This window comes from Procambarus clarkii, chromosome 72, assembly GCF_040958095.1.
Source record: "Procambarus clarkii isolate CNS0578487 chromosome 72, FALCON_Pclarkii_2.0, whole genome shotgun sequence".
Taxonomy (NCBI): domain Eukaryota; kingdom Metazoa; phylum Arthropoda; class Malacostraca; order Decapoda; family Cambaridae; genus Procambarus; species Procambarus clarkii.
The window spans coordinates 9,961,397-9,976,028 of record NC_091221.1 but is presented as its reverse complement, the minus strand read 5'-3'; the positions used below and the strand labels follow the sequence as shown (position 1 = coordinate 9,976,028).

Sequence of the window (14,632 nt, the reverse complement as noted above, 5' to 3'; positions counted from 1 at the left end):
CTACAGAAAACGATGTGACGTTGGATTATTTATAGGGCACACTGCTGCAAACAGGATGACTATAGGGTCCACACAAGCCGCACAATGTTTGAGGTCCACTACCACCCAAAAGGATAGCTATGGGGTCCACTTATAAAGTCATGAAGGCTTGGCGCTTTTTCCCTGATAACTACCTTACCTATTTTCCACCAGTTGGATGGGTATGCTACTGACCACAGGATGGGTACGGGGGATTACTATCGCCCACTGGATAGGTATTGGGCTTACTACCACCAGTTGGATGGGTATAAGTTCCACTACTACCCACATGATGAGTATGGGGGTCCACTACTACCCACAGGATGGGTATGGGGGTCCACTACCGCCAAGAGGATAGGTATGGGGTCTAGTACCGCCAAGAGGATGGGTATTGGGTTCATTCCCACCTGTAGGATGGGTGTAGTAAAAGTGTATAATTCGATGATTGATTGATGAAGATTAAGCCACCCAAAAGGTGGCACGGGGATGAATAGCCCGTAAGTGGTGGCCCTTTTGAGCCATTACCAGTATCAAGAGCTGATACTGGAGATCTGTGGAGGTGCGACTGCACCCTGCGTGACGGAAGATGTCTCCCGTGGTGATGTCCACTACCACCCCTGTGATGGTGGTAGTGGACCACATTAACATTAATTCGTATCGGGGCGGAGTTATAATTGTACCGGATGGATGCTCGCTTGATTATTATTGTTTGGTGGCCGGCTAGATCAGCTGTGTCGTGCTGCAGGTCCGTATATATGTACTCCCTTTTCCCTTAATTTCTGTTGCCCTAGCTTTAGTCATATGCTGCTTGTTTATTGTTATAGTGGGGTAATGTTGACTGCGCTTAAACTATATATACAAATATGTATTTTTATTATATGGGTTAATTTTATTGCAGGATTTGACTACTGAAATTGTTTGATAAATAAAGCCAAAAGTCTGGAAGAGCGTTTGTTTTACCTCAATGGGTACGGGGTCCACTACTGCCCATAGGATGGGTATGGGGTCCATTACCGCCCACAGGGTAGATATGGGGTCAACTACCATCCACAAGATGGGTAAGGGGTCCGTCACCACCCTATGGGTGGTGAAGGATGGCCCTACGGGCCACCTCACTCACCTCCCGAAATAAAAGAAAAGAATCGGCCGTCTGTCGGTGGCGGTGTCTCTTCCAGGCTGCACGCTTACAGCAGACAGCCCGAGCACAGTCAGCATTCCACCAGGGAATGCACTTCCGTGGTCCCCGAGAGGAAGAGCGAGGAATAGAGGAGGGCAGCGTCGAAGACGTTGTCATGAAAAAGGAGGAGAGAGCAAGGGAGAGGTCAGAGAGCAGCACTGAGGGTAAATAGGTTCCAGTCTGCCTTAGCAAACTACCCCCTAGGGAAGGAGAGGGGAGGGTGAAAAGGTAACAAGGATGGGAAAATGGTCACTGCCATTGAGGTCAAGAACCTGCCACGTGAAATCTAAGTAAAGAGAAAGATCAAGACAGAAAAGGGTGAGAGTCCGAGAGCCCAAAATACGTGGGCTCACCAGAATTCAGAAGAGACGGAAGAAGAGAGGATGAACGGCTCAAGGCGACGACCCCGGGTGTTCGTCAGAACATCACCCCAAAGGGAATGATGACAATTGAAATCACCTAGCAGGAGCACAGGCTCCAGCAAGGTGTTCAGTAGGTGTTTCAGGTCAGGAAGAGAAAGCGGGACACTCAGGGGGAGATAAATGGAACAAGAAGTATACCATTTCCTCAGATATGAGCAGCAGAACAATTAAGGTGAAGGAAAAAGTAAGGGGACAAAGGGAACATCAGAGCAAATCAAGAGAGCAGAAGAGTTAGGATCCCCAGCAAGATCTGGGGAGGGGGGGAGCCACGAAAGCGACCAGGAGAAGCACCAAGCATCGGCTCCTGGAGACAGACACAAAGGGGCAAAAACCGCGAAATCAGAAGTTGGAGATCAAGGAAATTGGTGTAATAACCACGAATGGAACCATCGAAGACTGAGTAAAGGAGGGAAGGGAGCTAGAGGATCGACCAGGGGCGGACGAGTAGGGTCCGGAGGAGGAAGAGGGGGGATAACCGAGGGTCAAGGACAGCAGCAGGAGGGGCAGAAACCAGCGAGTGCATCTCAGCAAGGGCAGCAAGTGAGAGGGAAGCGGGGGCCAAAGAGACCTCCATAGCAGGAACAGGGGACGTAACCACTGAAACGGAAGGGGACGGAGCGAGGTCAGAGGTAGGGGGCGAGGAAGAAAGTGAAGCCTCTTTACCCGCCGGGGAGGAGGAAGAGGAGCCAGGCTTAAGCTTCTGACTCAAAGAGACAGGCATCCCAGCGACAATGTATTGGGCAACGGATTCTAATGTCTCAACAGGAGAAGCAGAACAAGAGCATACACGACGGCCGTTGAGAGAGCGATGGACATCAGCCCATACTGACAGGCGGCGTGGAGAGCCAATAGATGGAGGAGGAGGATCAGAGGGAGACGAGGAAGAAGACACAGGAGACATGACAGACCGAGCAGAAAGAAGGGGAACCCCAGACAGAGGACCAGGAGGGGGACCCTTCGGGACAGAACGCACAGGAACAGAGGAGGGGGTGGCGGGCGTGTCAGGGTCCAAGGCCTGGAAACGGTTTCGAGTCTGTGGAAGGACGAGGAGAGGAAAAGCGCAACACGCGAGCATAAGAGACGTTAGCATAAGGTGGGGAGACGGCGAACTTAGCGCCTCACCTCAGGAAAAGACAAACGCTCCCGGTGCTTCAAGTTGAGGATGGCTGCCTCAAGCTTGTAAAGTACACACGCATGGGAGAAGGTAGGGTGGGCCTCGCCGCAATTGAGGCCGCAAGCCTGGGGAGAAGTGCACTCTGACTCTCCGACTTAGAGTGACCTTCGCCCCCACACAAAGGACAGAGAGTGTACCAGAGCAGAGTCGTCCCCAGCGGTGCTCCTCCTTTTTAACAGGAGAGTCTGACTGCATCGTCCATTCTCCCACACTGGTGCAAAGACCTCATTCCCCTTATCACCCCAGCCTGGATACCCAGCCATCCACTCAGGGTAGTCCCTCATGGGCGACCCTTCCAGCAGGCAGTCCGATGATTCAAAAGGACCCTACACGGTGCTATTTCACAAGTATAACACCCAAAGAGGGCCAGGAGAGGGGGTGAGGGCAACCCTCACCAGGCCCAGGGAGGTGCACAACACCACGGAGGGGGAGGAAGAGGAAAAAAAAAAAAAAAAAGACTTCCAGCACAATTTGTGAAGACTGCAGCAGGAGCATTAGTCTTCTACAGGACAGAGTCCCATGGAGCATCACACTCCGGCAGCCGCCCACCAAGCCAACTCACAACAACAACGGGCTGGAAAGGGAGGGGGAACCTATTTGGAAAATGAAACCACTTTCCAACTGGTGGGATTTTTTTTTTCAATTTTGCAGTACTGTATTTGCATCTTTAAAAACTGTACATATAATGTAAGCATATTGCTACTTCCTTTAGTCTAGCTCAAATATAGAGGGGTATGGTCCCAGCTGTCAAATCTTTTACTATATTGATAATTTTATAATCAATGAGTAATATTAATTAAAATACTAATTATGGAAATGGGACTAATATTGCACATATGTTAGTTGAATATTAAGAGCCAGATAAATTTACATTCAGTAATATTGTACGCAAATATAAAAATTGTTATAAAATATGATCTTGTATAGTATATGAACATGTTCACCTGAACCATGATGTATGTGAGTGACATACAAGCTTGCTATTTACACTTGCACAATACTGGCATGATAAAGTTTACTTAAAAAATGTAACTTCAATATATTGAAGACAATGATGGAAAGCCGACGGGTGAAAAGTCAGTCAGTCAAAATATTTCAATTACAGCAAGAAGTTCATTTCATATGATTAAATACCTTGTGTACAGTCAACTGTATCATATACAAACAACAGTATTTATTCCCCTCAACTATTCATTTACTAGTGCTTCTCAGAGAGAACCGACCCCCACACAGCAACCTAACATTGTATACAAGATTTGTTAACAAAGCCTCATACTGGCAGCCATTAGGAAGAGGAGAGAAACATGGAGCAACGAATTATGTGTAGAAATATTAATAAATAAGGCAAAAAAAATTATGTCCTTGTGTGTGATAAATACAAAGTGAGCAAGACAATTTTGACATTATGAAGACTTCAGCTCTCTTGATTGTTATGCACAAAAGAAATAAGGCCAGATTAGTGTTGTTGAAGCAATATGGGAGTGGTACAAGCAGAGTAAGGTGGTAATAAAACTGGCCTCAGGATGACTGCTCAGGAAGAAAGAAATTTTTTTTTTAAAGAGGTGGATATAGGAACAGACGACTGCTGACTTATGTTAACAGGCCGAGAGCTTTCCCTTCCTATGGCTCGTGTTAAGCCTTATCCACTAGTTCTCCTGGAACAAGATAGGCCAATAGGAAAACAATCAGGTACTCAATTACTGCTGTGTGAACAGAGGTGAACTCTTGGAAAATTAAAATTACTGTGCAGTGTTTGTCAAGTGGTCGCTTTTGCTCTACGAGCTGCATTGATATTAAATGTATAATAGTATAGCAATAATATAATAAACTATGGTAAGAGCCTCGAATTTTCCAAAATTCACAACTATAACTTAATCTTCTATATACCAATAAGGTAAGGTAATTATCAAAAGAAGGCACCAAACCGGGAAGGCTATGTAGCACCATCAAAGTGCAAAATAATCAGAGGGCGCTAAATATCACCAAGAATGCCAATACGAGAACAGAAACGCGTAAGGCGAACGATATAAAAAATATCCAATTCACCAAGAATTCTATCGAGGGACAAGTGATCGCGAGGGACGGTAGGAAAGCAAGACACACGCGTCCTGGAAATCAGGACATTCAACAATGATATGCACAACTGTAAGAGGGACAATGCAATTTGGACAATAAGGAGCAGGGCGGCGCTCCATTAAGTGACCGTGAGTTAAGCGAGTATGGCCAATCCGCAACCTTGCGAGAGCAGTTTCCCACCTATATACCAATAAAATACGTTAAACCCTGAAATGGAGCAATGCATTTCACCTTGGTCGGTTCTCTCAAAATTTAATTTTTATCATTCTCATTTTTACTGTGCCCGAATACGACACAGATGACAGTGTACACTACTTCAAATGTACTGTATAGTATTAAATATTGTTAACTTAAAGTAAAAGTTATAAAGCAAGACAATAGTCTGAGCTATGGGCCAATGTATCCAACTAGTTAAACATGTTTCATAAATCAATAATTACTAAAGTATTAAGAAAATTTGCATTCAATAAGAATTGAATAACTATTGATTTAACATTTTTACAAACTGTTAATGACATTTTGAAGAAAATCAAACATTCAATTGCAAATTGCTTTATAAAAATATTTATCTTGTTCACCTATTTATATTGCTGTGATGTATTTGGCAATCAATGAACAGCTAATGTAAAAACCAAATATAATGTGCATTTTCTTGAGCAATGAAGGTACAGTATACACTACACTGGCATTATTACCAAAATTTAACTTATCATATTCCTATTTTGGCTGAGCATGAACTGTGACAGTCAGAACCATAGTCTCAACAAAGCATTGTCACTTTCATAATAGGATCAGATTTTTTGTGAACAAAGAATGGAAAGGTAAATTAATATTAAATTCTAATGAACTAATTACAAGTAAATTACACTATATGGTATAAACCCAGCTAGCTAAAACTCAAGACATCAAAATAATTTTTGTAGACTGAGTACACGTATTCCTAAGTTGAAAATCAAAATTGTTAAAATAAAACCATGATGACCTAGCATGGATATTGAATTCTAAAACATATTTATGAATACAAATGTTCAAGAAATATATAGCTGTAGCACCTACCTCCATTTTACGGTAAATTTGTATTCCCAAAATTTTAAGTACTGTATGTACTGTACTATAACAATTTGTTAAAAAAATAACCATGAAAAACATGGTACCTACCATGATTTAGGGAAATATTCCATGTTTTACAGCTGTTATATAATAATCCCCATTATAATAACTTCCATGAATACAATCCCTAAAAACTAAACAATGAACATGGCCTGAAACATTGCAAATAAATTTTTTAAATTATTCCTTTTTTTTAATTATCTTACAAACTGAAATGACTTCTTGCACCCAACACTTATATTACAGGATTTGTTTGAAGTAGCATCTAGAATATGCCAAACAACACACATCTCTGAGATGGTAATGTGTCCCAATCCACTTAATGTGACCCAGTTCCTAGAGCAGGAAGCAAGGGCCTAATGACACAGTTTTGAATAACTATCTATCTGTGGAGCGCAAGGCTCGGGCCAGGAGGAGGGCAAAGGCAGCAATGGCAGCTACACCCAAGCCCACCTTCAGCCAGGTACTATGTTCACCAACAACCACACCCAGCTGCTTCAGGTGCCTGCAACACAAACTTTTTACAGTATTTGTATTCTAGCGGATACATACAGTAACAATATAAATATCATTTGTATAACACAGTATAATATATATATAGTACATGTGATTATATAATTAATGTAATATTCTATATAAAGAATAAATGAGATTTGTTTCTCTTATGAGCTACCCGCCTGATTTTTCTATACATAAACAATAATTAGTTTGACCCCGTAACATCATTAGTAACAGCCCATCCTCCTGTTTTGGTAGTACTTATAGTAACGATGAGGACCATAGTATACATACCGATGTACAACGAAATTAGAAAATAGAAATTGGCACTATTGAGTTGGACAAACTGGAAGACTATTTTCTACTTGTGTTGCAGACAAACTAACCTAACCTAACCTCCCTAGGCCTAATACCCAATATCTGCAACCTAATATAGTACATGTGTGTGCTATACTAGGCCTAGAAATATTTTAGTTTTTAAGCTTTATTTTTTATCGACTATAAAGTAAATAGTACAAAGCTCTTCTATCTAATTGCTTAGAACAACAATCTTTGTACTATGGTGCACATAGTTACAAAAACTACTATGTAAACAGGAGAATGGGTTGTTAGTAAACAAGAAATGGAAGGAGGCATCTATGCATACTCTCAACAAGCATAAAGGAACTATACAGAAACTGAGTCTAGTTTCCTATTGTTAGGGACAGGAAGCCTAGTAGGTCTCAGATCTCGTCGACAAGCATAACAGATCTCAGATCTTGTCGGGAAGCCCAGCAGATCTATGCAGATCTTGATACTGCACAGGCCAACTACTGACCTTCCCCAGGGTGCAACCCACAATAACCGTTTTACTCCCGAGTACCTGCTAGATGAAGCAAGGAGTCAAGCCTTGCAAGGAGTTGCAAAGAAACATACCCAACTGTCTCAGTCCTATTATGGGAATGATACCTGGGACCCTGGACCGAGCTGACGACATAGACCATTTCATTACAGTATAACTAGTAAGCCTTAACCTACATAAAGGTATCAGTATACTGATGAAGGAGAAAGTTAACTCATGAGTTGTGAGTTCTAGGAACTGGGTGTAGAAAATATAAAGTCCTATCACTATTCATAAACCTAATGGGATTATTAGTCCAACTAATAACATTCATACACAAATCATGCCCATCAAAATTAAGGAAACAGCAAGAGACGGCTAGAAAATGCACATTCACAAATTGATACCATAATAATTTTAATTATTTAAAATACATAAACTTCAATTGTGATCACTGTACATATATATATCTTGTTCATGCACTAAAATAAGCAATGAGATACTGCACAGGTACATGCAAATGCAAAGAGCACAGATCAAGTTACATTTTCCTAAAAAATACAATTACGTATTTCTTCTAATATAACATCACAATTTCAACAAATCCTTAATCTTAAAAGCATTCAGCACAGTATTAGGAATCAGATCTATCGTGGAGTATTTTTGGCATCGTCAAACTTAGCTACTCCACCAATCACAATATATTACTACAAAATTCATGCACTCATGCAAAATATATCATGATAAATAAGCAAACCTATTCAAAATTGGTCTTAATTTGCTGGTATAAGTCTCCACACCCCCAGACTAAGCAGGCTCTTACTGTTACAAATAAAGTACAGTATTCAAATATTGTTTATATTATCTACGGTAAAGTCTGAAAAAACTGAAATGTACACTACTAATAATTTCTAGATGCAGACAGCAGCTACAAATGCCACTACAAAACATAGGCAGTTTACAAAGGTACTTTTATATAACTTTCAGTTTATGAACTAATATTAAAACATATGATTATTGCTTATGTTGGGGGAACAAGTTCTAGAATTAACCAAAGTTATACTGTTGCTTGTGCATTGTAGGAACAGTATTTACTCTATACTGAAATCTTACCATAGTTACTTTAGAGGCATTAACCAACCTTAAGAATACAAAGCAATGTTTACAAGCAAAATTATTTGTTCAACAGGCTAAATTCACCATCAGATTTAAATTATCTCTTTCAAGAGAGGCGTCTGAAATTGCCAGATCGTGGGACAGAATTACCTTAAAATAATTCTAGGCACAGATATGCTGTCCCAGTTATTATCTAAACACAGAAGTATTTATACCTTAAATTATTCTGCTTTATGTGTTGGTTCGCAGATCTTGTGTTTACTTTTGCTGTACAACATCCAAATGAACTTTCATATAGTATTGCCAATTTTCTGGTTTGACTGTATCTCAGTTAAACTTATTAGATATAAACATATATATAGTATATAGTCATTGAGGGAACTTGTATGCCCCTTTTTAAGAATTTGTAAAAAAAGTTCACTCCATTTTAATCGTAGTAACCTAAGACGTTGTGATGTTCAAAAGAATAACTCGGCTTGGTATTAACCCTAAAAGTACGCCCCATGTTGATCTTCAAAGTAATGCAATTATCATGTGCTGATTTTAATTATCACTCAGTGTTTATACAAATTATGTAAATACATCTATATGGATGTAATGCAGTTAGCCAACCAAATTCTGTTATAATTTTAATTGCTTACTACCAATGAGGTTATCTTGCGACATAAGACTTTGGTTAATTATTGTTAAATCACAATTTGGCATTGCCCAAATTGTGATTTAACTGCTGGTGTTTGAATCTATTTCTGGGCAACAGTGCCAGACAGGATAGCAACAAAGAAATGGGTTTCAAGTCAATGAACAAATCATATACAAACAAAAATCAAACCAAGTTTGTTCATTTGATATATCACGCTATTATGATTTCTGTGTATTCACCTAGTTGTTCTTGCGGGGGTTGAGCTCTGCTCTTTCGACCTGCCTCTCAACTGTCAATCAATCAACTGTTACTAACTACTAACTATTCCTCCCCCCTCCCCCCCCCCACACACAGGAAGTAGCCCTAACAGTTGTCTAACTCCCAGGTACTGTACCTATTTACTGCTAGGTAACAGGGGCATCAGAGAGAAAGAAACTTTGCCCATTTGTTTCTGCCTGCTCCAGGAATCAAACCCGGGCCACATAATTACAAGTCCTGCGCACTGTCTGCTCAGCTACCAGACCTCCCCATCTCCACCCCACTGGGTGGAGATCTTATAAATATAAGATATGAACTTAAAAGTTCGTATCTTATGATCTTATAACAAGGATACGAACAGGGATTGCAGTTATCTCTCAACTAGAGGTATATACAATATTAGATTATATAAAACTGTCAACACTTAGTGCACTAAATTTACAGCTTTAAATTCCATGCAAATTATAACTTATACAAAATAATAACAATCAAACAAATTCTTTTTGAAAGCCCTTTGCAATACACTGAGAACAGAATTCACCAACATACAAATGAGAGACTATAGTCTCTCATGTAAATCTTGTGTGTCATTCACCAGTGCTTAGACTGATTTACTGTTGAGGGAATGAAGAAAATGACTATAGCAAAGAATTGTTGCAAAAAGCTGTTAGTAACTGAAAACTGTGGATAACTTCACGAAACAGGACAAAAATATTAATTAGAAATTGAAGCACCACAATTATATTAAATAAAAAAGGAGCAAGTGTGCAAAATTCAAACTTCTAAAATTGATATCATGTACTTTCTCTGCTTCCTTCCCACCTTGTCATATAAGATGTGTCTGGCCGCAACAGAAGCATGTGCACTAAACGACGGAGAGTGCTGCAAGTGCATTCATAATGGTCGCCAGTATTAAAGAAAACATTTCACTTATAAATGTTTATTTTTCAAGGGAAAAACCCCCTTCAAGGTCCATTAAGGCTCTCAATGATTCTCTGAATATATATATTTTTACTATAAAAGCCCAACGTTAAAAATCATTATCTAGGCAACTTGATGTTGATGTATTTACACGTATAGACATACAATAATTAGGCTTTATAACAAACAACTAGGCAATTGTAGAATAAGTTGAATGAAATTACATAAATTTGACACTTTCTAATAGAAATGGGTGCATACATACTTTTTTTTGTCAAATTTATACAGAATATCAAACTACTGAAAATGTTTCACAAAAATTTTTAAATTTTAATATTCAAATACCGAAACTACAGAACTACTGTATATTTACTGAGGGGGTGTTTCAAAATGCAACAAATTTATACTACTGTATGTTAAAACATGAGACATGATAATATATATTTATAATAAGAAATACATTACTATCAATGATTTTGAATCTTGCAATGAGGAATAATTCAGAGAGATTTCATTATTTAGCACTCATTCTTCAGCCAATTGAAAAACTGTAAAGCTTGCAGAGTGAATTGGCAAATATAACAGACGACAACTTTCTTTTAAAGATTCTCTAGATTCAAAACCACAAACAGTATAAGAAAGTACCATTTAAGAAAGCATTCCAACTGTTTTAAAAACACATCATATTACATAAATGCAATAGTGATACGACTAAGCTGAACTTCAATTTAGCAAGGCAAAACACCTGATCTCGGTTACTTATTATTACACACCTGCTTCGGTAAAAGAGCATCCAAGCAGCTTGAAATCGACTAAAGGGAAAGAATGGTTGTTAGTAAGTCTAGGTTGTAGAGATGTATATTATCATTACATTAGCTAGTGTAAAATCTTTCTTTACTTGACTGATGATGAATACAAGATGTTTTACATATACAGTATATTAAAATACAATAACAAATAAAAATATTATTGTTTTGGTTCAAAGGTAATAACATTTGAGTTTACTAAAATATTCCTTTTAGGTATGGACCAAATAACTGGAACCGAGTGAGCCTTATACAAATTTCAGTGTGTTTTGTAAAGATGAAATTATAACTTCAAAAACTATCAACTGCTTCATAATGTGGTGTTGTCATAGTCATTAAACTACCATGAATATGGAAGGTTCTTTTTGCAAACCAATTCTTGTGATGTAAGAATATTTTGGCAAGCGAAGGAAATGGCCACACAGCTTTGCATTGTGTCCCGCACTAAACACTGTACCATAGGTGACAAGTAACAAGCTCAGAACAAATCCGTAGGAGCCGTGAAGAGGATGCAAACTTATGTGTAGAGTATTCCCAGGTACACACACCCCACACAACTTAGACTATAACATAACATGGTCAAAAGGATCGCAACCTGGAGTTCTACTGAACCCTTGAGGATTCCCGAGGATTCTGCCGAACCAAACCAGGGTTTCACACAATGCCCTCATGCACATTGGCTCTATCGTCTAGGAATGTTTTACTTCTGACGCTCGTCTTCAATACACAGAGAGAACTCACTCTAACAGGATGTACCAATGAGAAAATCTGTAGGAGACGTAATGAGGATTAGAACTTACACTGAGCAGTTGTCTGGGGTGTGTGTACCTGGAAATACTCAGCACATAGGTTCTAATAACATCACGGCTCCTAGGGATTTTCTCATTGATACATCAAGTTAAGAGTGAGTTCTCTCTGCATACTGAAGAGGAGCATCAGAGGTAGAACATTCCAAGATGACAGAGCCAGAGTGCATGGGAGTAGTGTGTGAAACCCAGGTTTGGCTTCAGTGGAAGCCTCAGGAATATGTGTAACAATCCTCTCTGTGTAACAACCTTAAGGTACCAATGGACACCTCATTTTAAGCAATGCATCTTGTGGAGTATGGCATGTCTTTCTCAAACTATTGTGAAGCCCTAAACTGGGTTTTTACAAGCACATTAATGCAAATTACCCTGAAAGGCTGATACAAGATTCAGACACCAACATGGAGCGCACTAATCAGACAACAAGATGAGGCCTTGAAAGAATACACTGCTAATATTGTGTCAAACTCCCAGTATTATACAGAGATATCTTAGGCACTTCAAAGACATCTTGTGACTTAACATGGTGAAATGCTGCTACAGCACATTATTACATTTTTAAGTTACCTGCCTTTACTAGAAAACTTCAACTTGTATTATGAGATTTGTCTATACCAATACAAATGTCTAAATATGAAAAATTTGCCAATTTTCAAAATTGCATCACAAAATATTTTAAAGTAACCAGAATATTCTTAATTGTTAGTCAAGCTGAGTTTTGTATTGTAATCTCTGGCTATGAGCAGAGGAAAATGTTTTTTTTAATTGGCCAGAAGAGATGACAAGACCTTTCCTTTCTTCAGGAAGCATTAAAGCATCACATAATCCAAAGAACTTTAATGGAAAGCGAGTCTGTGGAATTTAAGATGCCAAAAATCTTTACAGTAACATTTGTTTGGAAGGCCAGTAACAGTAAAACTGACTTATTCTTATTGTTACAAGGATCACTTCCTTACATTCTTACAGTCTTTCAGGTTAATGTTTCAGTGCTGTTTATGAATATCAATATTACACATCCCATGCCTTTTCATAGTTCATTAGTATTTTAGTCATCTATGATAATGTGCCCTTTCATTTTCAAGTCCACTGGCTGACGATGAAGGGCAGAGACAGTTGCTGGGTATCTGACTTTAGCGTTCAAGACATGAAGCCCGCAAACTTCCCAACAGCAGGGGATCAGCAACTGCACCCCCACACCCACATATACAGTAAGTATAAGAGCCTATAATGTATAGCCTGATTCTACAGTGGTTGCAGCCTCATAGACAGCTGCTCTACAAGGCGGTTCAGACAAATCTGAAATCCAGTGCCAACAACAGCACATACCTTACGAGGTGAAAGTAGAGCTTGAATCATACAGGTTGAAAAAAGAAGGGAACAAGAATGGCCACGAGGGTCCAAAAATATACTTTAACTGCAGTGTCGGGCATGGAATCGGAAAGAGAAGTCGTGGCTTCCAGTAGTGAAGGACGGGCCTGAGAGACCTGGTACAATTAGCTCAGGCTTGGCAATACCAGTGCATAAAGCTTAGGGAGCTACTGAGGGGGCCCTCTCAGAAACAAATGTATTAAATCTATCTATCACATACATTGCTCAATCCCTGTTTTGTATTGAGGCCATGACTACAGTCTGTACTGCCAATTGACCACTGTGTTGACTGTGCTGAAAACTCAATGAGCAATCAGAATGAAAAAAATGTACAATGTAAACAAATGTACAATGAAAACAATGTACTGATAAGACATAAGACTTATTATGAATAAAATTGAGTAAAAACAAGAATAGGAATAAACTTACGGATACGCAGCCATTGTTGCCAACTTGGTGTAGATGTCTTTTTTAGGCTGGACTGCAGAAGAAAATGTGTGTGGTGGTGGAATCTTGTGTTTGTGACAAAAGGAGACTGGTTGATGTATATAATCTTGACGGGCGGCAGACATATCATTCTTATTGGCAACAAACAATACTGGGATAGATGTTTCACTAAAGTATTTCTGAAAAGGAGAACATTGTTATTTTAATTAAGGACTTGCCCAAAATGCTGTGTGTGTTACTGGCTTTGCAAAAACATAAGAACACCAATGTTTTGTATTTTCACAACCCAATGTACCTTCTTGTATAGAAATAAATAAATATTTTTTCTGAGGATTTTACCATAATTACCACCAAATATTAATCACTACAATTAATACTGCACTAATTTATCCAAGTGATTGAGTATCAGACTTGTTAACATTTAATAATGTTAGATTCTGCTTGTTCACAGTGGAATCTCGATTCAATGAACCTCAATTCGGCAAATCTCCAGTTGGAACACACACTTTCCATGCCAGGTTTACTCACCCAATTCGACGAACAAGAGTGCGCTGAAGCAGGGGATGTGTGGATTTGCTTAGGATGTTGGGACTGAGTTCACAGATGGTGGGCAACAGTGCAAAATAAATGGTTGGGGCCTGGGAAAGTCACTAAACATATTTAAAATCAAATTCTATGGTTCCTTTTTTTTCCAGTTGCAGAGAATTTTTGTTCAGTAAAATATGGGCCCTCTTTCTATTGAAAATTAGATTTCGAGGCTTGTGCGTGGGAAATATGCTAGGTGTGGGTAAATCTTTTACAGACAGGTTCTCTTGATTGTTACCCTTCATATGACAGGTTGAAATTAAAATTTTGCTCAGTGAAATCAGCCCTTAAAACGTTGGAAATATTAGGGTATGAATAGTAACTATCATTATTATTGCTCTAATCACGGTTTTGATGGTTTTTGTACATGGACTCAACATTACAAGAAAC

At 39.1% G+C, this 14,632-nt stretch overlaps 1 protein-coding gene across 9 annotated transcripts in view; it reads right to left on the bottom strand.

The window, feature by feature from the left end:
- Window positions 1-3,405: 3,405 nt before the first annotated feature.
- Window positions 3,406-14,632, bottom strand: part of Miro (mitochondrial Rho GTPase) — a 28,375-nt gene continuing 17,148 nt past the window's right edge. For 3 of the 9 annotated variants that reach the window (XM_045767534.2, XM_069312474.1, XM_045767533.2), the window contains exons 13-16: window positions 13,640-13,836; window positions 11,004-11,042; window positions 10,132-10,191; window positions 3,406-6,482 (exon numbers count right to left, since the gene is read on the bottom strand). In XM_045767534.2, the coding sequence (XP_045623490.1) occupies window positions 6,356-6,482; window positions 10,132-10,191; window positions 11,004-11,042; window positions 13,640-13,836 (423 nt within the window). In that variant the 3' untranslated portion in view covers window positions 3,406-6,355. The remainder of the gene's footprint in view (window positions 6,483-10,131; window positions 10,192-11,003; window positions 11,043-13,639; window positions 13,837-14,632) is intronic. The other 6 variants (XM_069312478.1, XM_045767536.2, XM_069312477.1 and 3 more) reach the window with 3 other exon arrangements.